This window comes from Enhydra lutris, unplaced genomic scaffold, assembly GCF_002288905.1.
Source record: "Enhydra lutris kenyoni isolate GAN:26980312 unplaced genomic scaffold, ASM228890v2 scaffoldscaffold66, whole genome shotgun sequence".
NCBI lineage: Eukaryota > Metazoa > Chordata > Mammalia > Carnivora > Mustelidae > Enhydra > Enhydra lutris.
This window is the reverse complement of record NW_019154150.1, coordinates 15,269,421-15,291,666: the sequence shown is the minus strand read 5'-3', so window position 1 is coordinate 15,291,666 and position 22,246 is coordinate 15,269,421. Positions and strand designations below refer to the sequence as shown.

Here is a 22,246-nt window from a genome sequence, read left to right as displayed (position 1 = left end):
CTGTATAACAAAAGAAATATACAGACACCTTTTAACTTCAACCCTTTGAATTCCTCTTGAAGCTTCTTTTTTGATACAAGTGGCTTGAAAGCAATACTGATGGGGCATAGCACAGCGGGTGGATGAGTGCGGTCCTGCCAGCAACAACAGTGCAGACTTTTCAAAAGACGTTTTAAATGAGAGATGGCAGTAATACCAAGGTTAAGATGAAACATCGCATCTTGGAAAATTACTTAAAATCCACTCGTGCAAATGAGAATAATTTTCCATGTTACCCAAAATGAGTATCGATATTTAATTAGAAAGAGGAAGCGAGGGATAAAAAAAGGTACAAGAAGAGATTCATTAAAAATATGGAAACCGGGACGCCTGGGTGGCTCAGTTGGTTGAGCAGCTGCCTTCGGCTCGGGTCATGATCCCAGCGTCCTGGGATCGAGTCCCACATCGGGCTCCTTGCTCAGCAGGGAGCCTGCTTCTTCCTCAGCCTCTGCCTGCCTCTGCCTGCCACTCTGTCTGCCTGTGCTCGCTCTCTATCCCTCTCTCTCTCTGACAAATAAATAAATAAAATCTTTAAAAAAAAAAAATATGGAAACCAAAATAAGGACCCCAATGAGGGTGAAGGTGGGGCAGGCATGGACAGGACCACTGGGACGGTGCATCTGGAGGACCTGGCAACTGTCACAGTTATTTTGAAAAATATTAAAGGAGGTCACTTTACTAGATGCTAGAGACATATACGGTAGACGAAACAAAGTATAGTTTCCTGGGGCTCAAGGACCGCACAGAATAGAGGACAAGACAAACAGGCCACACCGTGGGGAGGCGGGGGTGATATAACTCAGGGTTATCAGTCAGGACGGCCCCTGGGGCAGTGGGTTGCAGCTTAGACCTTTAGGGTAGGTAGGTGGGAAACTGGCCATCTCAAGAGGCGTGTGTATCTCCAGGCAGAAGGAGAGGTTCTAGCACATTAAAGGAGGGAAGACAGAAAAACCCCAGCTGGAGCTGGTAGGTAGAGAGGCCTTACATGTGATGCTGAAGAGCCTGAACCTGCCCCTCTGGGCAGTAGGGAGCCCTTCAAGAGTTTCAAAATGGGAGATGTCTACATCACACTGACATTAGACAAGGATCACTGACTATAGTTGCAATGGATGGGGGAAATGTAAGACCAAAAGTGACCAGGAAAGGGACATTACAAAAAGTCACCATAAAGACTATGGCAGTACCAGCCCAAATAGTTCTATAAAATGTAGTATCTATAAATATCTGTAATTTATATAAATACATTTTTACTAAAACTGATGCTATACACCTCAACCCTGCTGTTGAAGCCAATGATGACATTTTAGTATACTTTTTTTTTTAAGTTTAAAAAACTAATAAATTGGTTTAGCTCTTTTTAGCAACTGGCCCTATTTAAGGGAATGGGACATGGTCTATGCAGCCTTCTCTCTTTACTCCTTCCAAAAAAACTGTGTGTCCAAGGGAATATAAATATTACAAAATCCATTTTAGATTCAAATATTAACAATAACCAACAAACTTGACCAGCAACCCTTAATACAAAAGCCACTTTCTGTGGGTTGCTAAAATTCAAGAGAAAGAAAGATTTCTGACCTCAGACGATTATGCTCTCTTCTACGAGCTGTTCGTCACCTCCCACACCAAGTACCCACAGTACCGTGCAGCGCCCTGAAGGAGGAAGACCCACCTGGATCGCCTGTTGTAACTTCTGCCTCGGTGGTAACTGTCACTCCTCTGGCTCCGGCTCCGACTCCGACTCCTGCTATAGTAGCTATCGTAAGTGTAGGACCTGCTTCAACAGCAACAACACACACTTAAGTTCCCCATTCAAATACTCACAGGCTTCCATTTATTTTTATGATCTCCTCAGTGTTCTCTGAGAACATGGGCACATCTGCACAGCAAGTACTGGAGACATTTAACAAGTGCCCCAGTGAGGCTTACCACATGCAAAAGAAAAATGTTCATTTCTTTTCTGCATTGAAAAATATCATAAAGTTAACACACTGACTTAGTCTGACTGAATCTGGTGGATCTTCTTAGGCCATTATATTCAATCAATACCTGCCATTACAACTGGACATTGATTGTCACTTTGACACTAGAGTACAATGGGCCAACAGCCATCAAAAAAAGCCTCATGTAGATAGAGATGATTTCATGAGACAAATACTTGTGTTTCAATTTTTCAACAGACTACAACACTTTTTAAAAGGGAATGACAGGTTTTATGAAATTCGGCTTTTCAATTCTGCCCCCATAGGTGGTTCCCCACCCCGTCTGTACCTGGACCGACTGTGGGGGTCATACGAGCTGCTCCTGGATCTGCTCCTGCTGGATGTCCTGATAGGAATCACATGAGGGACCATCATTTTGGGGGTCAGGACATGTTACATCAAAAATCGAGACACTTATTTGCCATCAAGGAAAAAAACAATGAAATCCAGTAGCTGTATTTATTTCATTTATCAAAAGTATGTTGGATTTTTTAAAAGCATGTTGGATTTCATTCTGATTAACTTTGATTCTTCTATGAGATGCTCATAACCAAAGTCACTGGGGAGGCTCTAACTGGACGGGCAGGGGAAGTCTGCACAGGTTCTGTGGCCCCCTATTAGCAAATCAGTCCTCCTATCCCAATCCCTAACCCAAGCTAAGAGGTGACTACAGATGTGAACGGAGATCAAGGAAGATATACTGGAGTAGGGTGGGGGGAGAAAATGGGCAGGGCCTTTTTAAAAAAGATTTCTGCTGCTTCTCTTTCCTCACTCTGATAAGATCACATCCTGAGGACAGCCAGTGAGACTCTGACAGTTCCTAGAAAGAAACAACTAGATGAGACAATAGGCCTGTCTGGTATTTAGCAATGACAGGATCCTTCTCAACAGCTCTCCCACTTGGCCAGTGCAGGCCTTGAAAAGCAGACAGGATGCAGAACACGGTAGGGTGGGGTTCCCACACTCACCTGTGACTTTTGTAACTGCGGTAGGAACTGCTCCGGCTTCTTGTGCGGCCTCTGCTGTACCATCCTCTGCTGCGACTTCTGGAATAGCTTCTTGATCTACAGTTAAAAGTGAAAAAACAGAATTAACTCACCATGCTGTTCAAATGAATCCTAGTAGGACTAGAAGGGGAGAACACAACAAAAGGAAAGGTCATTCACAAACTCTTCTCAGAGGGTTTGAAAGTGACAACTAATGATGGTTTAAGTCAAAGAGAATCAAATAAACCAGAAAAGGCTAGTAAAGGTATATTCATTGGAGTCCTATTTGTTAAGACCAGAAGAAGAAATAATCCAAAGCTCCATTAAATATAGAATGGGGGAGGGGAGAAGCACAGATATGCAGTAAAATATTCTCAAATAGCAAAATGAATGAAGTACAGCTACATACATCAACAGAGACATCTCTTGGAACATAATGTTCAGTGAAAAATGCATAGTTAGAACATGTATGTAGGTATGTATATCTGTAAAGATTCTGTTGGAAGGCATGCAAAAACACTATACAAATAGAAATATTTGTGGCAAAACTAAACAAAACTACAACAAAAATTTACAATACTGTTTAATTCTAGGAGAGAAGAGAAAGTAGAGTGGCAATGGGTAGGGACATAATCAGGATGTTAAAGCTCTATTTTTTAAAATCTAGATGACATTTTAAATTATTTATACCTAATCATTTAATTTTTTTCAACCTATTTAATATTTAATAAAACAAGGAACTTAAGTTAAAGTACAATTCTGCCCTTCTGCATTCCCTTGGCTCCCCACCCTTCTCCGACTTTCCACCTGTTGTTTAGGACAGAACCAAATCCCTATGTCTAGGCTACTTATGAAACGTCTTCATAGGTTTTATTTTATTCACTATGTACTTATGTTTTAGAAGACATGATCTACTTCCAGTTTATCTATAAGAGAATGAACAAATTATGTTCTCAGAGTCTAGTCAGTTACTCGGTAGTTCTAGAGCAGATTCTGTGAGGTAACGAAAGATGAGTAGAAAATGGTCCCAGACTGAAGTGAATTCACAGCCTAGTAGGGGAGGCAAGGTTAGCTGCTGGTCTACTACCCATTCATGGCATAACTTAAAGCAAACTCCTCAGGCTTTCTAACCCTGTCTTCATTTATCAAGCAAAATGCCACCTACCCCAAAGGTAGCAGCAGGAAGCTAAATGAGAGTGGCCAGCAGTTCAGAACTGTCAAAAGCACGAACAGAAGGCAGATGTTAAGCAGACGGGGGGCTAGAGTCGCTCAACAGTGCCTGCATCTAGGAATATGAACCTAGAGAGAACAGGCCAGGATTCCCCAGTTCTCTGGGCCGGCTGGGAGTCAGGGTAGAAGGATGGAGAAGAGCCCGCAACATAAGCACAGAATGGTCTGAGAGGGACGAGGAGAGCTAGGAGCAGATTCCAGAAGGACCAAAAGGACTGAAAACAAGCCCTGGCACTCATATGAAGTACCTGCCCTTTTAGGAAGAGGCAGGGGAGGGAAGGTGCAGCAGACAGACTACAAGCAGCTAAAGAGTAAATGGGACACAGTTACTACAGATGGCAAGTGCTGGTTCCTATTTTTAAAGAAATCTGGGTGAGAAAGGGAAGATGAATAGGAAGGGGAAATTTCAAAGATACTTAACTGTACTTTAGGCTCAAGTGATGAAAAGCAAGCACAGTATACTAAGGGATATGAGCAATTAAGAGATAGGTAAAACCATGAAATATTCACAAGGAAAAAAAGATCACTTATTAACATATCACATCACTCATTTTTTTAGTTTGTAAAAATTCTCATTCTCTGCACAATCCAGTCTATGCTGATGACAAAAGTTAGACCCAACTTTGAACCAAAATAAATCAATATAAAGATGATGGTTTATACCATGCTCCTCCCCGCTAACCCCTGAATAAAGATTAAACAGATACAAGTCTTGGGCAGGTTAACTTGGCCTCTGTGGCCCCCAGCTTCCATTTGTGTAAAATGGAGGGTTATATTAATGATCTCTCAATCCTACATAATTCTGTAAATTCAGGATTTCCTTCTAAGGCATCACCGAAAGGGGGGAAAGCAGTGTCACACCATTAGAGAGACTTGCCACCTATCATGGAAATTCATGTCTATTGCCAGAGAGCTTTAATTAACAAGCAATAGTTTTTGACACTGAACCCAAATTTCTTCACCTAAAACCCCCACTTCCTATGTCCTCAATTGGCTCTCTCAGTCACACAGCACAAGACTTCCCCTTACTCCCTTCCAGAAATTTGTCTCTAATTCTGATGTTTTTCCAAGTTAAACAGTAACAGACTCTTGGGGGGAGGGGACTACATTGCTCACCGATAGGATGACGTGGAACTTCGCGATCGACTTCTTGAGTGACTATAGGAGACAGACCTTGTTCTGTGTCTTGATTTGGTTTCCGATTTACTTCGAGATCTGCTCGGACTCCTGGACTGGCTATCCCCATCCCGACTAGGTGTCTGCTCCTCACTTGAACTCTCCTGATTCCTTGGCCTCCGGTTTAAGCGTGCCGTCTTTCTTACCTCATCAAAGAGAGACCCAGGCCGAACTTTATTTTTGCTTTTAATTTCTATCCTCAAACCTTGCGGCTTCATCTCGGGGGCCGCAGTCAGCGCCTTCACCTCCACGGCGCTGGATGTGGGGGTCACCGGTGCCGGCAGGTTCCCCACCCCTTGCAGGGGCTTCCACTTGTTATCCAGGACACCAAGCTGGCTCTTCTCAGCCCCCTCTCTCTTCACAGTGCTTTCGACAGCACAGGCCAGGCTAGCAGGGCTGCTGTCCCGTTTCCCCACGTCCCCCATCGTTTTGCTTTCCGACGTGCTGCTTTCCTGTTTTACCTCCTCTGTCTCAGGAGGCTCCGTGTGCACATCCTGTTTTAGAACAATGTTTACGTCTGGGGCAGCCAGCCTTGAATGTCCCAGAGGGGATGCCTCCTTGGCTGGGGAGCTCCTGTCAGGAGTGCAGATGTCCATGTTGTCATCTGTCTGCAGGATATCCTCCAGAACGCCCGGGACATCTTCTGCAACATGCTGAATGCTGGAGGGAGAAGCAGCAAGCTCCTCAGGACTGAAAGCCGCAGGAGAAGCGCTAAGTTTACCATCCTCTTTAGGAGGCTGATCGGTATCTGACGAAGTCAAGACTGGATTACATTTACCTGAGAGGCTGCCCTCTTCACAGGACTTCTCAGGGTGTGGAGTATTTTCTTTCATGGTTTCACTATTTTCAGAAACTTGTTTTTTCTCTTTTGGCTCCTGAGTAACTTGTTTTTCACTCATCTCCTCCTCCTCCTCCTCACCAAATTCTAGTGGAGGCTGCCAGTGAAACGCCTGTTTTCGTTTTGGAGCCTTGTGCTTTTTGTCTTTTTTCCCTTTTAATTTCTCCTTTGCTTTTTTGGTCTGTTCCCTTTTAAGATTTTCTTTTGACCCGTGTTTCTGCTTCTGTGCCTTTCTTCTAGTGTTTTCTGAATTGGAATAGGACCCATCAGAATCAGAGGTTGAAGACCGCTGCTTACTTGACTTCCAAGCACCATTACCATCAGGCAGCGAAGTACCTGCTGAAGATTTCATCAGGGGTTTGGCTTTGCTGTGAATTTCACCAAACTCTGACTCAGAATCTGATGTAGCTTCACCTTCTTCCTTATCAGAAGATGGCCGGGAAATACTCTGACTGTTTTTAGTTACATCTCGTTCAGAGTTTGACTCAGAGTCCCATTTACTCCCAGCATAATTCTTCCTTTTGGGCTTACTGACATTTCTCAGGTGATCAGAAAGATTGTCCTTCGAGGCCCTTTTCTTTGAACGAGGGCATTCCTGTTCAGGCTTGGATTTCTCTTTATTTCTGTTTTTCTCTTGCTTACTGTGCATTTCCATTTGGACCCGCCTCTCTTTTTCCTGGGCTGACTGTTTAACCTGAACACTTGACCGTTCACTGTCTGAAGAATAATCTAAAGACGACCGGCTTTCGCTGTACTTTCTCTGACTCGAACACTTGTCCCTGCTTTTCACATATTTATTGCGAAGTCTCTTCTCAGAGCTGCTGCTGTGCCTCTTATTTGAAGTGTTCTTTTTTTTCCCACTGGATCTGAATTTTCTCTTGGCTCGTCTTCCTTCATCACTGCTAACAGAAGAGTATGACGAAGATCTACTACACTGTGAACGATCACTGTATTTATTTCGTGAATGAGATCTAGATGAGGCAGACCTAGATCTTGAACGTGAACTAGCTAGACTTCGTGACCTTGTGTATGATCTGGAATAAGATCTACTCCTAGAAGATCTGCTCCTTGACCTTGGTGAGCTTTCCGAACTTCTATCACTGTATTTTGAATAAGCACTCCGATCACTTTCTGAATTTTTTTCTCTTTTATGGTAGGATGATGAACTTCCAGTCTCTTTGATATTTGCTAAACTGTAAGTGCTCTGGAGGGGCAGCAAATGGGTTGTTTTAGCTTTCATTTCCTGAATTCGCTCATAAGAGGGCTTCCAGGGCTTCTGTCCAGGCTTCCACCTTGAAGGAGGGGGACTGTCACTCAATGGTATTACAGGAATATTTTCCGCCACCACTGGTTGTACTACAACGTTTTCATTTTGTGGCACTGTTGCTCGTAAAGGTTCCGTTTTAACTGGTTTATTTTCACTTATCTGAGAGGTTGTTCGTCTTGGTGATTTTGATGCTGTCCTTTGGTGCCCTGACTTGGAAGTAGATCTGGACTTTGATCTACTTCGAGAATGTGATGAGGATTTTGACGGAGTCCTTGATCTTGAGCTTCCTCTAGAATAAGACTGTGAGTGAGATTTAGATCTGTAGGAGTCTCTGCTGGAATGGGTTGAAGAGCTCTGGTCATCTTTATCAGATTTAGACCAGTCCCTTTTTGATGAGTGATGAGATGATAACGAGGAAGAACGAGATCTCCTTTCTCTATCACAAGAGGATTTCATTCGTCGGGTGGAAGACTTTGAGGATTCTATGTCTGACGGTACAATAATCCTTCTCTTCTTAGTCTGCTTGTGTCTTCTGCAATGTTTCTGCTTTTTAGCTTTCTTTTTATGTTTAACCTTTTTCTCTTTCCTGCGTTTTTTATGGTGACTGTCAGAGTGTCTTGCTGTACTAAGGTCTGAATAATATCCATTATAGGACCATGATCTGGATCTCTGGGACAAGCTTCTCTCATCCCATCGGCTTGAACAGGGGTCACTTAATCTATGGAAAAGGATACAATATGCATGCAATTATTTTAAGCATGTTTTCTATGCCTTAAGTTTAAAACACATTTGTTGTCAATACAAATGCTTGACAAAAGCCTAGTTAAGAACAAAGTACTGACTCCATCAACACTTTAAGCACATGTAGAAGGACATATCAAAGGGTGATAGGCCTCATCTGAACCTCTTAATTTCAGAGATACATACTTGCAACTACTGACAGATTCACTTATAAAAGGATTTTTTGATTAAGCAAAAGACTTCAAATTTGACAGAAAAACGGTTTTGAACCAAACCGAACCAATTCATCACGAGAGCACTACTGACATACTGAGTTCCTTGGCTAGGATGTTCATGACATCTGGACATCCCTGCCTCCTGGAACAATTTCTGAGGGAGGGTCAAATCAAGTTCCCAAACAATTTGTTGAGTCCCTGCAGATACAGGACAGCTGACTGAATTCTAAAGAGGAAGCCTCTTAAGAAGCTAGCATGGCTATTATTTTATTTCAGCCTCACAGAGGTAATCAAGACTTTCTCTTAAGGTTTTAGTGAAATTACTTCCTATAGAAATTGAGGGAATAGTTCATGAAAATAGATGCAGGCTTTACAATCTTAGTGGTAATGGGTTAATGTCAGGGCTCAAAATTAAGAGTTCTCTATACCACTGTGTCTAAACCACTCTCACAGAGCAGACACATTCCCTCTTCCGACATCTAACCATTCCCCTGGACACCCACAAAGAGAAGGCTACTACCAGGAACAATTACAGAGGGTCCTACTGGTGTATTTTTCACTAACTATTCTGGAGCCAGCCCCATTTCTACAACAGATATTCCGCTGAGGGGCGTTACTAAGTGTTAAGAGAAGGGTACACTTCTGAATAACCAACAGTCTGTGGGGTCAGAAGTTAATGCACATGCTAGGTACAATTTTCCTACCTGCCAATTCATTCATCAGTGTCTAAGAGACCTGGCTAGGAAAAGAATCTGCTATATGATTTTTAAGCCCTGATTATTTCTAAAATTGTACAAGATTATCTTTGAGAGATTCAGTGGTTTTATAGTTTTGTGAGGGAAGACCAAATTTTGATTTAAAAGCACCCTGAAGCCAATGAGCCCTCTTACTTAATAGCTCTTTTCCTGCCAAGTATTCCCAAATGGGAATTCTCTTTGGTCACAGTTGAACTTTTAATGAAAAGTCCAGAAGTCAGTCTCTGGCCTCTTAACACTTAAAATATAGCAGACACAGGATTGTGCTCATACTCAAAGCTCTTACTTATCTCCTTTACTCCATTTTTCTCCACTAGGTGGTCTGTATGCTCTTAATCTCTGCATTTCTTCTTTCCAGTGAGGAGGAGTTTCACTGCTATCATCATCGTCTGATTCAGAACATGATCTTGACCTTGGAGGAGTGTGATAGCGCTTCAAAAACAAAGACAGGAATAACTGTTTTTAAAATACTGCTCAATTATAGTCTGCTACAGGGGAGAGTTAGGTATAAGACCCAATCCCAGATGCCATTCAAAAGCAATAATGATTAAAGTACAAAAGGACGATATGAAGTTCTATCAAACATAAGACACTAAAAGACATGGGATTGGGGCGCCTGGGTGGCTCAGTTGGTTGAGCGTCTGCCTCTGGCTTAGGTCATGATCTCTAGGTCCTGGGATCGAGCTCCATGTCAGGCTCCCAGCTCAGCTGGAGTCTGTTTCTCCTTCTCCCTCTGCCCCTCTCCCTGATTGTGCTCTCTCTCTCAAATGAATAAATAAAATCTTAAAAAAAAGGGGGGTGCAAAAAAAAGAGAAAGAAATGGGATTTTTTTTCCTTTGAAGTCCTAAGGGTTACATTCATTAGCCTAGACTATTCAACATACTAAGATTTCTCAACACACTATTTCACATGTCATTTCATACTTAAAATGCACAATAAACTTTAATCTAATAGCAATACCCTCATATACCTATGGAGAATACAACTAGCTCCTTCAACAGATCTTGGACTATATCTAAAATTAAAGCTAGGATTCTGCCAATACTGCTTGCTTAGATACTAATTTGAAAAAAAGAAAAGTCTTAACACACATACAATTGTGCCCCTTCCTTTAATCTTCCGTCCAGATTTTGATACAGATGGTTTCTGATCACTAACAATGGGTGTAACATCAGGAATCTTCCTGGAAAAGAAGATTGAAAAGTAAAACTAAGCAAATGCTAAGCAGTTTTCTCAATATTTAAATGCAGAATTTATGCTCCTATAATATAGTCATTTCATTTAGATCCAACACTTCTGTAGAATGAGGCACTCTAAGTAACCTGATTTTCTAGGCACTCTTTAAATGCCAAACCTTAAAAAAAAAAAAAAAAAAGTAACCCAACTGGGTAGAAATGTAGGTACGAACTGTGCATCTTTTTAAGCATAGTACTACTTTTAAACAAAATCCCTTTTTATCAGTCTCTAAGTGATGTTCTAATGGAATCCTAAGGTATTTCTGACTCTGATACTTAATTGTTTTAAAAACTTTATTATTATTTTATTTTATTTTATATAAACATATATTTTTATCCCCAGGGGTACAGGTCTGTGAATCGCCAGGTTTACACACTTCACAGCACTCACCATAGCACATACCCTCCCCAATGTCCATAACCCCACCCCCCCTCTCCCAACCCCCCTCCCCCCATCAACCCTCAGTTTGTTTTGTGAGATTAAGAGTCACTTATGGTTTGTCTCCCTCCCAATCCCATCTTGTTTTTATTTTATGTTTTTAACAATTTATTTGTCTCCCCTAACTCTACAATAAGCTGCCCCTCCTTCAGGGCTCTGAATCTGCTGCCATACGGTAATTCTAAGACTATAGACTTGGTGGCAGGTACCGTTCCCCACAAGTGAGAAGTCTTCATACCTCAAGTTTTTCCCTGTTACTAGCATGATGGATAGCTCTTACTGAGTACTTACTACGTGGCAGACACTATGTTAGTAAGCATTTTAAATGTAATTGAGTCAAACATGTATAACATAATACTGGCCATTTTAGCTAATTTAAGTGTATAGTTCAGTGTATTAATTAATTACACTGATGTTGTGCAACCATACTACTATCTTTCTTAAACTTTTTCACTAACCCAGACCCAACCCCCCCCCCCCCTTAAAAATACCTCGCCATCCCCCCAAACTCCCTCAGCCTCTGGTAATCTCTCATTTATGGCCAAGTAACATTCCATTGTATGTACACAACACATTTTGTTTATCCAACCATCTGCTGGTGACTGGGATCACTTTCTTTTTGCTACTGTGAATATACTGCAATGAGCACTGACATACAAGTATCTGTTTGATTTTCTATTTTCAATTCTTTTGAATACATACCTAGCCATGGAATTGCTTGGTTACATGGTTAAATCTATGTTTAACTTTTTGAGGAACAACCAAACTATTTTCCACAACGTCTGAATAATTTTAGACTCCTGCCACCAATGTATAAGGATTCCAATTTCTCCATATCCTTGTTGACACTAGTTTTTTTGGGGTTTTGTTTTAAAACCCAAAAGTTATAGCCATCTTGCCAGGTGAGTATTATCTCACTGTGGGTTTGATTTGTATTTCCCTAATGACTAATGATGTTAAGCACCTTTTCATGTGTTTACTGGCCATTTGTATGAAACATCTATTCAAATGCTGTGCCTATTTTTAAACTGAGTTGTCTTTTTATTATTGTTGTCCATGCTTTTGGTGTCAAATATAAGAATTCATTGCCAAACCCAAGGTCATAAAAATTTACTTCTATGCTTTCTAAGAGTTTTATAGTTTTAGTTCTTATATTCAGGTCATGGACTCATTTTAATTTTTGTATATTATGTGAAGTAGGGATCCAGCATTACTCTGTTGCATGTGGAAATCCAATTGTTCCGGCACCATTTATTGAACAGACAGACTTCTTTCTCAACTGAATGGACTTTGCAGTCTTTTCTAAAATCAACTGGCCATACATACTGCTACACATTTATTTCTGGACTCTCAAATCTGTCCCATTGGTCTATATATCTATCTTTATGCCAGTACCATACTATTTTGATGACTGTAGCTATGTTAAGTTTTGACATCAAAAGGTATGAGTGCTCCAACTTTGTCCTTCTTTTTTCTTTTTCCAAGATTTTGTTTATTTATTTGAGAGAGAGCGAGCATAAGAGGGGAGGTCAGAGGGAGGAGAAGCAGATTCCCCATGGAGCCAGAAACCCAATGCAGGACTCGATCCCAGGACTGCAGGATCATGACCTGAGCTGAAGGCAGTTGCTTAACCAACTGAGCCACCCAGGCGCTCAACTTTGTCTTTCTTTCTCAAGATTGTTTTGGTGATTTGGGGCCCCCTACAATTCCATATGATCTGATATTGACTTTTCCATTTCTGCAAAAAGGCTGTTGAAATTTGACAGTGATTACATTGAATCCAAAGCTTGCTGTACTGACATATTAACAATACCAAGTCTTCCAAACCATGAACATGTGACATCTTTCCATTTATTTAGGTCTAAATATTTTATAATTTTCACTGTATAAGTCTTTTACCTCTTTAAATTTATTCCTAAGTATTTTATTCTTTTAGCTGTTGTTTTAAATAGAACTGCTTTCTTAATTTCCCTTTTAGACTCGTCATTGTTAACATTTAGTTAACAAGCACCTGAAAGATATTAACTCACTGAATTCTCGTAACACTGTGAGGTAGGTACTATTAGCATCTTCATTTGAAAGAGAGAATTTTAAGATTAAGAGGTTACAAATCTTGCCCTAAGTCACATAAAGAAATACAGCTTGACTCTTAAAGCCAACAGGGTTTTCTTTTCTTTTTTTTTGCCCTGATTCATTATTTAATGGCTGTGTAGGCCTTGGTCTCTTATTTCTGCTTCTCGCGGGCCCACTGCTCTGGGGTCAGAGTTTTCTGCTCAAAGGCATGAATGTGCAGAAGCTCTTCGGCTAGGCATGTGTTCACCAGCTGGTGTCTCTGAAGCAGTGACTTCCCCTTGAACTTGGCCGACAAGTTCAGAGGAGAAGCTGGACGCACAACTGTTGGGAGTCGTGTCTTTGACTTCAATATGCTTTGTCTCTGGGTCCCACTGCAGCTCTTCCCGGAGGCATTCGGCGCTGAGTTCCATTGTGGCAGCCCAGAAGAGGCGACAGCCCAGCTGGGATGGAACCCCAGCTCCGACCCAGCCACACTGCTTCAGCCCTTCCAATAGGGTTTTCTAAGACTCTAGGAATCAGGCTCCAGATAAACAAACAAACAAAAAAATACAATTCTTCTACAGAAGAATCTTAACTACAAAGTATACATATAGTTTTTTTCAGTCATTTCATGACATTACTTAATTCTCACAGTGAGATAAGTTGGTACTTTTGGTAGGAAACTGTTAACTCCATTTTCCTCATGAAGAAAAGGACTGAACTCACCTCTATGTGTTCAGCAAAAATAAACATTTACCTGGAAACCTTTTAGGTACTGATCCAATGCTATAACCCTCTACCTTCTCCCCAGAACATTCTAATTTTATTTGCTGTATGGCCCAGAAGTTGGTATTTTCAAAAGCCTGCAAATTATTCTAAAGTACCGCTAAGGTCAAGAACAAAGAAACTGCAGTCAAGTGTGGAACCCAAATTCCACTAAGCAAATTACAAATGATACGAGCTTAACTGCTGGTAAATCAGCAAGGTGACAAGTTCACTATGGCTGACGACCCCTGCTTCTTATCCTTACATATGCTGAGTTCTTGAAGCACACTTAATTACAGCTCCCAAACAACTGATCAAAATCTCAAAGATCCTAATAAAATACATCAATTGTGCTATCTTTGTATGAAACAACCAGCCAATTATAATTTTAAAAAATTCTGCACAAAATAACTTCCAAAAGAACATTATTATGTGACCAAAGAAGAGTAATGACCGAATAAAATTATCAGCACTTTTCAATCACAAATGCAATCACCTGTTTACCACTACCAGGTAAGAGAGGTCAGCCAACTTTTTCTGAAAAGGATCCAAGAGTACTAAGTATTTTAGGATTTGTAGGCCAAGAAGAAAATTAAGGCTATCAGATAGGTACTTAGATAACAAGAAAACAAATTTTCACTGATATTTTATCAGTAATATTTGAAACATGACACCTGAGTATCATTTCTTTGTACTAAAGATTCAATGAGAGGAATTGAGTTCTTTTGCAGGGGGCGAATAACATTTCACTTAAGTAGGATTCACAATGCTCCCTATCAAAAGAGATAATGCTGTTCATACAGTAATGCTAATCTGTAATGAGACTATATGTATTTTATCTTTAAAAATATCTTTTCAGGGGTGCCTGGGTGGCTCAATGGGTTAAGCCTCTGCCTTCGGCTCAGGTCATGATCCTGGGATTGAGCCCCACATCAGGCTCTCTGCTGAGCAGGGAGCCTGCTGCTTCTCTTCTCCGCCTGCTCTTCTGCCTACTTGTGATCTCTGTCAAATAAATAAATAAAATCTTTAAAAAAAAATCAAATCAAATCAAAATAAATAAAAATATCTTTTCACATACAGGGGTTATACATGTAGTACTTGAAATCCTGGAGAGTGGTAATGGCGTCGCTGTGAGGCCTAGTACACAGAGCAGCAGTATAAAGCAACGGGGCGCCACCTACAAACTCCGCTATAGCTCCACAAGTCTGCAGCTGCGGCACAGAAACAGCCCTTGTCTATTTTCTTACACGGAACAAATGGATGTTCCAGTAAAACTTTATTTATGCACACTGAAATCTGGGTTTCATTCAATTTCCACACTTCACAAAATATTACTCTCCTTTTTGTTTTTCCTCCAAACATTCAATCATGTAAAAACCATTTTTTTTAACCTCACAGGCTGTACAGGTAATAGACCAAATCCGGCCCATGGATAACACCCACCACCAGACAGAGAAACTGACCTATCAAGTTCCCTGACTTTTGAAAGCCAAACAGATTTGACCAATGAACTTGGTGTCTTGTATTTTGAGAAAGGAGAGTCCCACTAAAATTTATTAACAAGCCAGAATATGAAATGAAGACATCAGCATGTTAAGCTTTTAATTCAAAGACACATCTCATTTCATAACAGCTTTTTAAAATGAGACAATATTAGGATTTTAAAATGTTTAATGAACTAAATGATTACCTTATGTGGAAACCTGACTGTAAACGACGACATGTGCATCACTTCTAAGCCTCCAACGGAACTACTCATAGGGAACTTATCAATGATATGCCACATTATGGTATTTTTGTTCAAACAACTTTTTTTAATAATTCTAAACTTGAGGTAACACATAAAATATACTACATAGTATTTTTTGAGACCAAATCTACACATTTGGTCTCAAATGTGTAGATTTGTAGATCTGTAGACCAAATCTACAAAGCTACACATTATCTGTCCAATGCAGAGAAGTTACAACTTTGCAAGTCAGCAAGAGTCACATATTTATGATACTAAACTATATCCCCAAACACCATGCAATTAATTTAACACTATTCAAATTGGACCACGTTTTATCATTCAACTGAATCCAAACAGTTCAACTGACCCTCTGTTCTGACAACCTAATCTCACCTTTAATGAAAAGCCAAGGGAAAAAAAGTTAGTAATGAAATCTTTCCAGAGCTCCAGTAAAAACTTCTCCCCTGGCCAACTTGCCCACCCAACCTCCTTTCCCTACTAGTAGAATGAGAATTCTGCAAGATCAGATACATGTCATTCATTAACCTAGCACCTCCCACAGTACCATTCAAAGTGCTTTGATTATAGGTCATGCTCAATAAATGAGTATGGAACTGCAATGAGCTGACGGAATTATCATTCACAGAATGAAAACACTGTGGTTAATCACTCTACTTACGGTTCAGGTTCCACCGTGACAAGAGGCATGTCTCTTCTCAGTAAAAATCGGTTCTCAGGAACTGGAGGAATCTCCTCCGGGCGGACCACAGGCTTCTCCCTTTTAGCATTTGAATCAACTGACCTTTTTTCATTGGTATGACTCCTCTCAGAGTGACTTGGAGTGAACAAAGCATGTCACCAATTAAAATGTGCTATGTTTGCATTTCACAATATTAAATAATATTACGTAATATTAATAGCAATAAATTTGATAATTACATACCTCACTCAAAAGGTTTGTACAGTTTTCACAAAGAGAACATATAAAGCATGAACATAGTACTAAAATTCTGCTATCAAATTGTCAAACGATCCTAACTTTTTTCTTCTTAAAGCATAGCTTGTAGAGAACAAGGATTTTTTTTTCACCTGCAAACACATAGATCTTTGATATGGAATGTCTGTGCTACCCCTAGAATAGTCAAATTTCAAATAAAAGTCCAAAAAATGTTACCCTTTTTCAACAACAGGTTAAAAAGCTAAGTTTACACAACTGCACATGTTTTCCCCATCAGGGTGTGTGTGTGTTTTAGCTTAAGATTCCCCTGGTGTTTCACACTTACCCTTTTGGGCTCATAATGTGTTTAGTCCTTGGTTCTTCTGAACTGCTTGCTTCCTTTCGTCTCTTTTTAGAATGTTTAACTTTTGGCCGCCTCTTATGTTTCCTTCTTCTGCTTCTCTCATGTTCAATTTCACTTTCTGAAGAAGATTCTGAAGAGGAAGAGGAATTGGAAGAGGAATCCGAGTCTTCTGAATGAGTTGGTTTCTTCCTTTTTTTCTCAAAAACTTTTAAGAAATATTAACAAGACTATTAGTACTGCATTTCAGTGCCTACCTTTCAGAGTAAAACATGTGACTACCTAATATAGTAAAACATGCTTTATCAACAGAAAACTGAAGACAAAATTTAATAAACTTTTCTTCACGTTGATAATACAATGTGCTGTTGAGATTGTAAAGTAACAAAGCCCTTGCACTCGTGAGGCCTATATTCTAGCTGGATCAGGTAAGAAAATAAGTAACTGCATAATATGATAAATGGTAAGTGCTAGGACAGAAACACACAAAAAAAAGCAGGGTAAAGGGAATAGGTAGAGTCAGGGGGTAATTGAAAATTACATTCGGGGCCGGCTGGGTGGCTCAGTGGGTTAAGCCTCTGCATTTGGCTCAAATCATGATCTTTGGGTCCTGGGATCAAGCCCCGTATTGGGCTCTCCGCTCAGCAGGGAGCCTGCTTCTCCCCCCCCTCTCTGCCTGCCTCTCTGCCTACTTGTGATCTCTGTCAAATAAATAAATAAAATCTTTAAAAAAAAAAGAAAGAAAGAAAGAAAGAAAGAAAAAGAAAGAAAGAAAGAAAGAAAGAAAGAAAGAAAAGAAAATTACATTCCAACAGAGACCTGAAGGAAATGAGCTAAGGGGTCATGTAGATATCTGGATGGAGAGTGCTGCAGAAAGAGGGGACAGGCAACACAAAGTCCCTGTGTGTTTGGCAGTCTGTATAAAGGTCCACATGGCTGGGAAGACAATGAATGAGAGGGAAGAGGTGAAAGAAACTGCAGAGAGCAGACTGCCTTACAGACCAAGTAAAACCGTTAGCTTTGGCTGACTGAGAGGGCGCCCTTGGAGAAGATCACTCTGGTTGCTGTTAAGGACAGATTATAGAAGATCAAGAGTACAAGCAAGGAGACCAGCAGGAATTTACTACTGCTGAGAAAAGATTATAGAAAAGAACAGAGGTAAACGAGCAGGTATGAGGCTACTGCAATGGTCCAGGTCTGGAACAAGGCTGACAGCAGGGTGAAGTAAAAAGAAGGGAGATTTGATAAGATTTGTGCATGGCTGGGTAGAAGGTATGATACAGAACCATCAGGCTATTGCTATACAATTTGTATGGTTTCCTCCACTACCAAAATCCAAGAGGTATGTTTAAGTTATAGTCTTCAACACGTTTTACTGATATCCTAGCTCCCCCCACTACCCCAAAACCCTTACCATCTTTTGTTGATTTTGTGGCAAGCACCCCACAATCAATAACTCGCACATCTGCATAAGGTCTGCTTGCAGCATCTGTTTTCAGATTTTCAATCTGTTCAATTACTTCAAAACCAGAAATAACTAATCCAAAGACGACATGAACCCTGTCATAATACAAATTCGAGAAAGAACTGGTTTGCTGACAATTAAGCCATAAGCAGTATTCACAACTGTTATAAATGACTGGTCTACACACCTCAATATAAAATAAAGTGTTTGATGAATGAAACAACTGGAAGGTAAGTAGAACTTGAAATGTGCTTCATAAAAGGAACAAACAACAAAAATTACTCAAATTGGGACTCAGTTTTCTGCCTAAAACAGTATCCTTTAACTATTTTACGGTAGAGTCTGAGAAGAGACTGCCCTTGATACTCAGAACTATTGCTACAGGGTCACTAAAGATCATGACTAGGAGGTCTATCCATAGGCCCAGATAAAGACCCCACTCAGTGACACGACAGCTATGAGGTCTCAAGACTGACTAACCTAGGATCCTTAAGGAGGGGCTTGGCTTTGAGATTAACCCAGAGATCAAGAGCGCCCCCTTGAGGTTTATTCGTAATTCAACCTGTATGGCACTGGCCACCCAAACAACTCCCCAAGGTAGTGAAATGTCACTCTTACCCATCCAGGTGTGGAGCAGGTTTTGTGGTACTGTGTAATAAACATCAACACAAAGAAGATGGCAAAAACCAGGTGTTCAGGTGAACAGAGCAGAAGGGTTTAAAGCACAGCATGTAGAGAACAAAGAGGTAAAGATAAAAAGGGAAAAAGTTAAATGTGGTAAACATTCAAACTTAAAAAAACCTTTCAAACAGCAATAGTAGCCATTTTACTGGTTAAAAAAATCACTCAGATTATAACGAATTACAAAGTTGTATTTATTTCTCCAATATGAAGACTATTCTTATACATATGTATGAAACAACTTGGAAATAGATAGCATAAAAATACATTAAAATTAAAGTTATTCCCGAATCCAAAACAACAAAAGCAAAACAAACTCAAAATTTATCAAAATAATTAAAAAGAATAAAAAGCACTATTGTTTGCCCTAAGGAAAGAAAAGTGTGATCGATACCTGCACTCCACACTTAAATGAGTCCTCCTATTTGTTATTTCTCATACTGAGTCAGTCTGCATCTTTTAGGCAGGCAGATGGAGGTAGGCCGCAGGAGTCCTGTTTTCAGAACTTCCTGCCCCTCCCACCTAAGGTGAAGCTCTGCCACTCAGAGCGACCCTGAAAAGGCACTAAGGAGCGAACCTTCCCTTTGTCAACACTTCTAACAGCAAGTAAGTAATGAGGGATAACATTATAGACACTGCATTTCTCTGGCCCAAAAATGCCCAACCTGCTGCTTCTACAATCACGAACTGGCAGATAATCACTTTTGGGAAGCCTACAGAATACATTTGGTTAAAACATTTTGAACCAAAACTGGTTGTTTCCCATAGAATTTTCACAAATCTTCACACTATGTGAATTGCAGTGAAAAAATTCAAAAGCAGATAACTAGACTCAGAAGTATATACCACAAAAATCTTAGTTTAGAGAAATAGAAGAATTTGAGAAAGGACACTGGATTATCAGGCCATGTTTAAAGCAGTCAATTGTGCTAGGAGCTCCGATATCAATTTTTATATTCATTTTAAGGCAATTCTAAGACATGTAATTCAACAAAACACAATTTTAATCTTCACAACAATGTTAAAATCATTATTCTACAAGGAATGGTAGCATTTATACTTACGTTAAAAATATTCAGTTGTGTAAAAGCAGTACAGAAATTTTATTTTAAAAACCGTCAATTTAAGAAGTTCCAGAATTTTAAAAGCGATCATGAGTTTTAAAACCACAAAGTCTCAAATTCTCCTTAGAAGACTGAGAAGTTGTAATTCAAGCCAATAAAATAGTAAAAATGAGTAAAAAACAGGCAGAAGAAAAGAAAAAAGACAAAATCTGGCAAGCAGGTGAGGAAAGGAACTAATGCTTAAATAATTAAACTAGCTTCCAGAAACTACTTTGGATAATAACTTTAAGATGGAAATGTACTTCCCATATATAGAAAACTTTACCAAAGCATACTTATGATAGGAAGAAATTAGTACATATGCTAGACAGTGATTCCACTGTATGAAAGGTCTAAGAGGTAAAATCTGTAAAGGTAAACGTCCTATAATGTTAAGGGGCAGATTTCAAATACGTAGCAGTGAAAACAAGGAGTGGTTTATTGATTAGGCATATTCCTCCTCCTTCCCTGTTCCTTTCTCTCACAACTCTCAGATTTCTGGGGGAAAAGCCTACAGATTTTTCTAAAACACACAGAACCCAATTCAATTTGCCATAGTGGCTAACCGAGGAGTCCTGTAAAAACCAGAGTTTTTGGCAAAACTCTGGAGCAAATGGTGAGATGAAAACACTCTAGTTAATGCAGTGAGGTAGCAATGTACCACTTGAGACTCAGTCTGAGGATGGAATCGCTATCTTTATGACAGATTCCAGTTTTGTTTTGAATTCGAATGACAACTGAAGACAAAAAAACTTGGCTCTTTTACTGCAACAGTGGGGTAAACAAATGAAGACAACAATAATTTCAGGTACAAACTTCAGGGGGCCCGCTGTGCTTGGAGTGGTATGAATAATTAAATCCATCACTCGCATCCGCAATTCAGGAGGCAGACATACGAATGTGCACTTATATCGGGCTGGATTGCATATTAAGAATACTGAAAGTAGGGGCACCTGGGTGGCTCAGAGGGTTAAGCCTCTGTCTTCCGCTTGGGTCTTGATCTCAGAGTCCTGGGAATGAGCTCCGCATGGGGCTCTCTGCTCAGCAGGGAGCCTGCTTCTGCCTCCCTCTCTGCCTACTTGTGATCTCTCTTTTAAATAAATAAATAATCTTAAAAAAAAAAAAAAAAAAAAACACTGAAAGTACCTTAACAAAGAAGCCCCTCGGGGTTCTCAACCTACATTCCAGGAGAACTAACAGTGTAAAGCAGGCATACTGGCCCTAGGCTGACACCAGACATGGACAAACAGAGGACACTGCCAAATGGGCAGGGAGAAATGATATTCCTGGTCCAAGCTATTCAATCCTACTCAACCGGACAAAGAGATCCCATCCCACCAAATCTTAATTGCACTGATCTTTCAAAACTATGCAGTGTTAAAGACCCATGCAGGGCCAACACTCAAGTAAGTTCAGACCTTAAGGCCAGAGACTACCATAAATATGTAAGTTTATACATGCTTATGAAAACATGCCTAAAGGAAAAAGAACCGTAAAACATTTCAAAATCATAAAAGCTTTCAATATTTTCACATTTCCATTTTCTCCTGTCACTTAGACACTGATTTTCCAGTTTCCTCCACCCCCTGAACGTACTTTAAAAATACATGCATAAGGTGCTTGCTTCGGCAGCACATATACTAAAAAAAATATATGCATAAAGATTCATTTAAAGTTTGTAAATCCTAGAAATTGAAAAGTGTCACTGTTACTCCAAAAAACAATCTACATTATTATACCATTACCAAAGAAGCTTTTGGCCTTATACAGAAATTAACAGTTCTGTACTGAAATGAAATCTACACCATTATATACAATACACCCTCTTCCCTGCCCTCCCCCAGAAGAGGTGTGGAAACATGGTGGCAATAAGCCATGGAAATGAAAATATACTTCCCAGGATTAACTACGAACAATAAAACACACTTGTTTTACATGTACTGCTGCCATAAGTCAAACAAAGTTTTGCTTAAAATGGTTCAATGCACATAACAATAGGATTAAAGAGATAAAGGCAAAGAAAGAAAAAGAGAGCCTTAGAGTAATGAGACATTACCTTTGGAGCGCACGATGTAACACTCTTTCTGTAAATTTTACACAAAAATGGCAAGAAATAAATTGTAATACACTTTTAAGACAAGACTGAATCTATGTTTTAATATCAATATAACTTTGAAATTAAATATTTTCAAGTTTTATGCAAAGCAAGAAAGCTTTTTTAAAATGGAGGGCTCTAAATTTTCTTTCACA

At 39.9% G+C, this 22,246-nt stretch overlaps 1 protein-coding gene across 4 annotated transcripts in view; it reads right to left on the bottom strand.

Moving 5' to 3' along the window:
• Positions 1–22,246, bottom strand: part of LOC111158998 (natural killer cell triggering receptor) — a 58,042-nt gene that overhangs the window by 1,850 nt on the left and 33,946 nt on the right. For 2 of the 4 annotated variants that reach the window (XM_022521353.1, XM_022521355.1), the window contains 10 exons: positions 18,831–18,860; positions 18,162–18,307; positions 16,733–16,955; positions 16,129–16,284; positions 10,322–10,409; positions 9,513–9,658; positions 5,351–8,233; positions 2,987–3,082; positions 2,308–2,364; positions 1,709–1,813 (listed from right to left, as the gene is read on the bottom strand). In XM_022521353.1, the coding sequence (XP_022377061.1) occupies positions 1,709–1,813; positions 2,308–2,364; positions 2,987–3,082; positions 5,351–8,233; positions 9,513–9,658; positions 10,322–10,409; positions 16,129–16,284; positions 16,733–16,955; positions 18,162–18,307; positions 18,831–18,860 (3,930 nt within the window). Of the gene's footprint in view, positions 1–1,708; positions 1,814–2,307; positions 2,365–2,986; positions 3,083–5,350; positions 8,234–9,512; positions 9,659–10,321; positions 10,410–16,128; positions 16,285–16,732; positions 16,956–18,161; positions 18,308–18,830; positions 18,861–22,052; positions 22,081–22,246 lie in introns of those variants that run through there. The other 2 variants (XM_022521354.1, XM_022521356.1) reach the window with 2 other exon arrangements.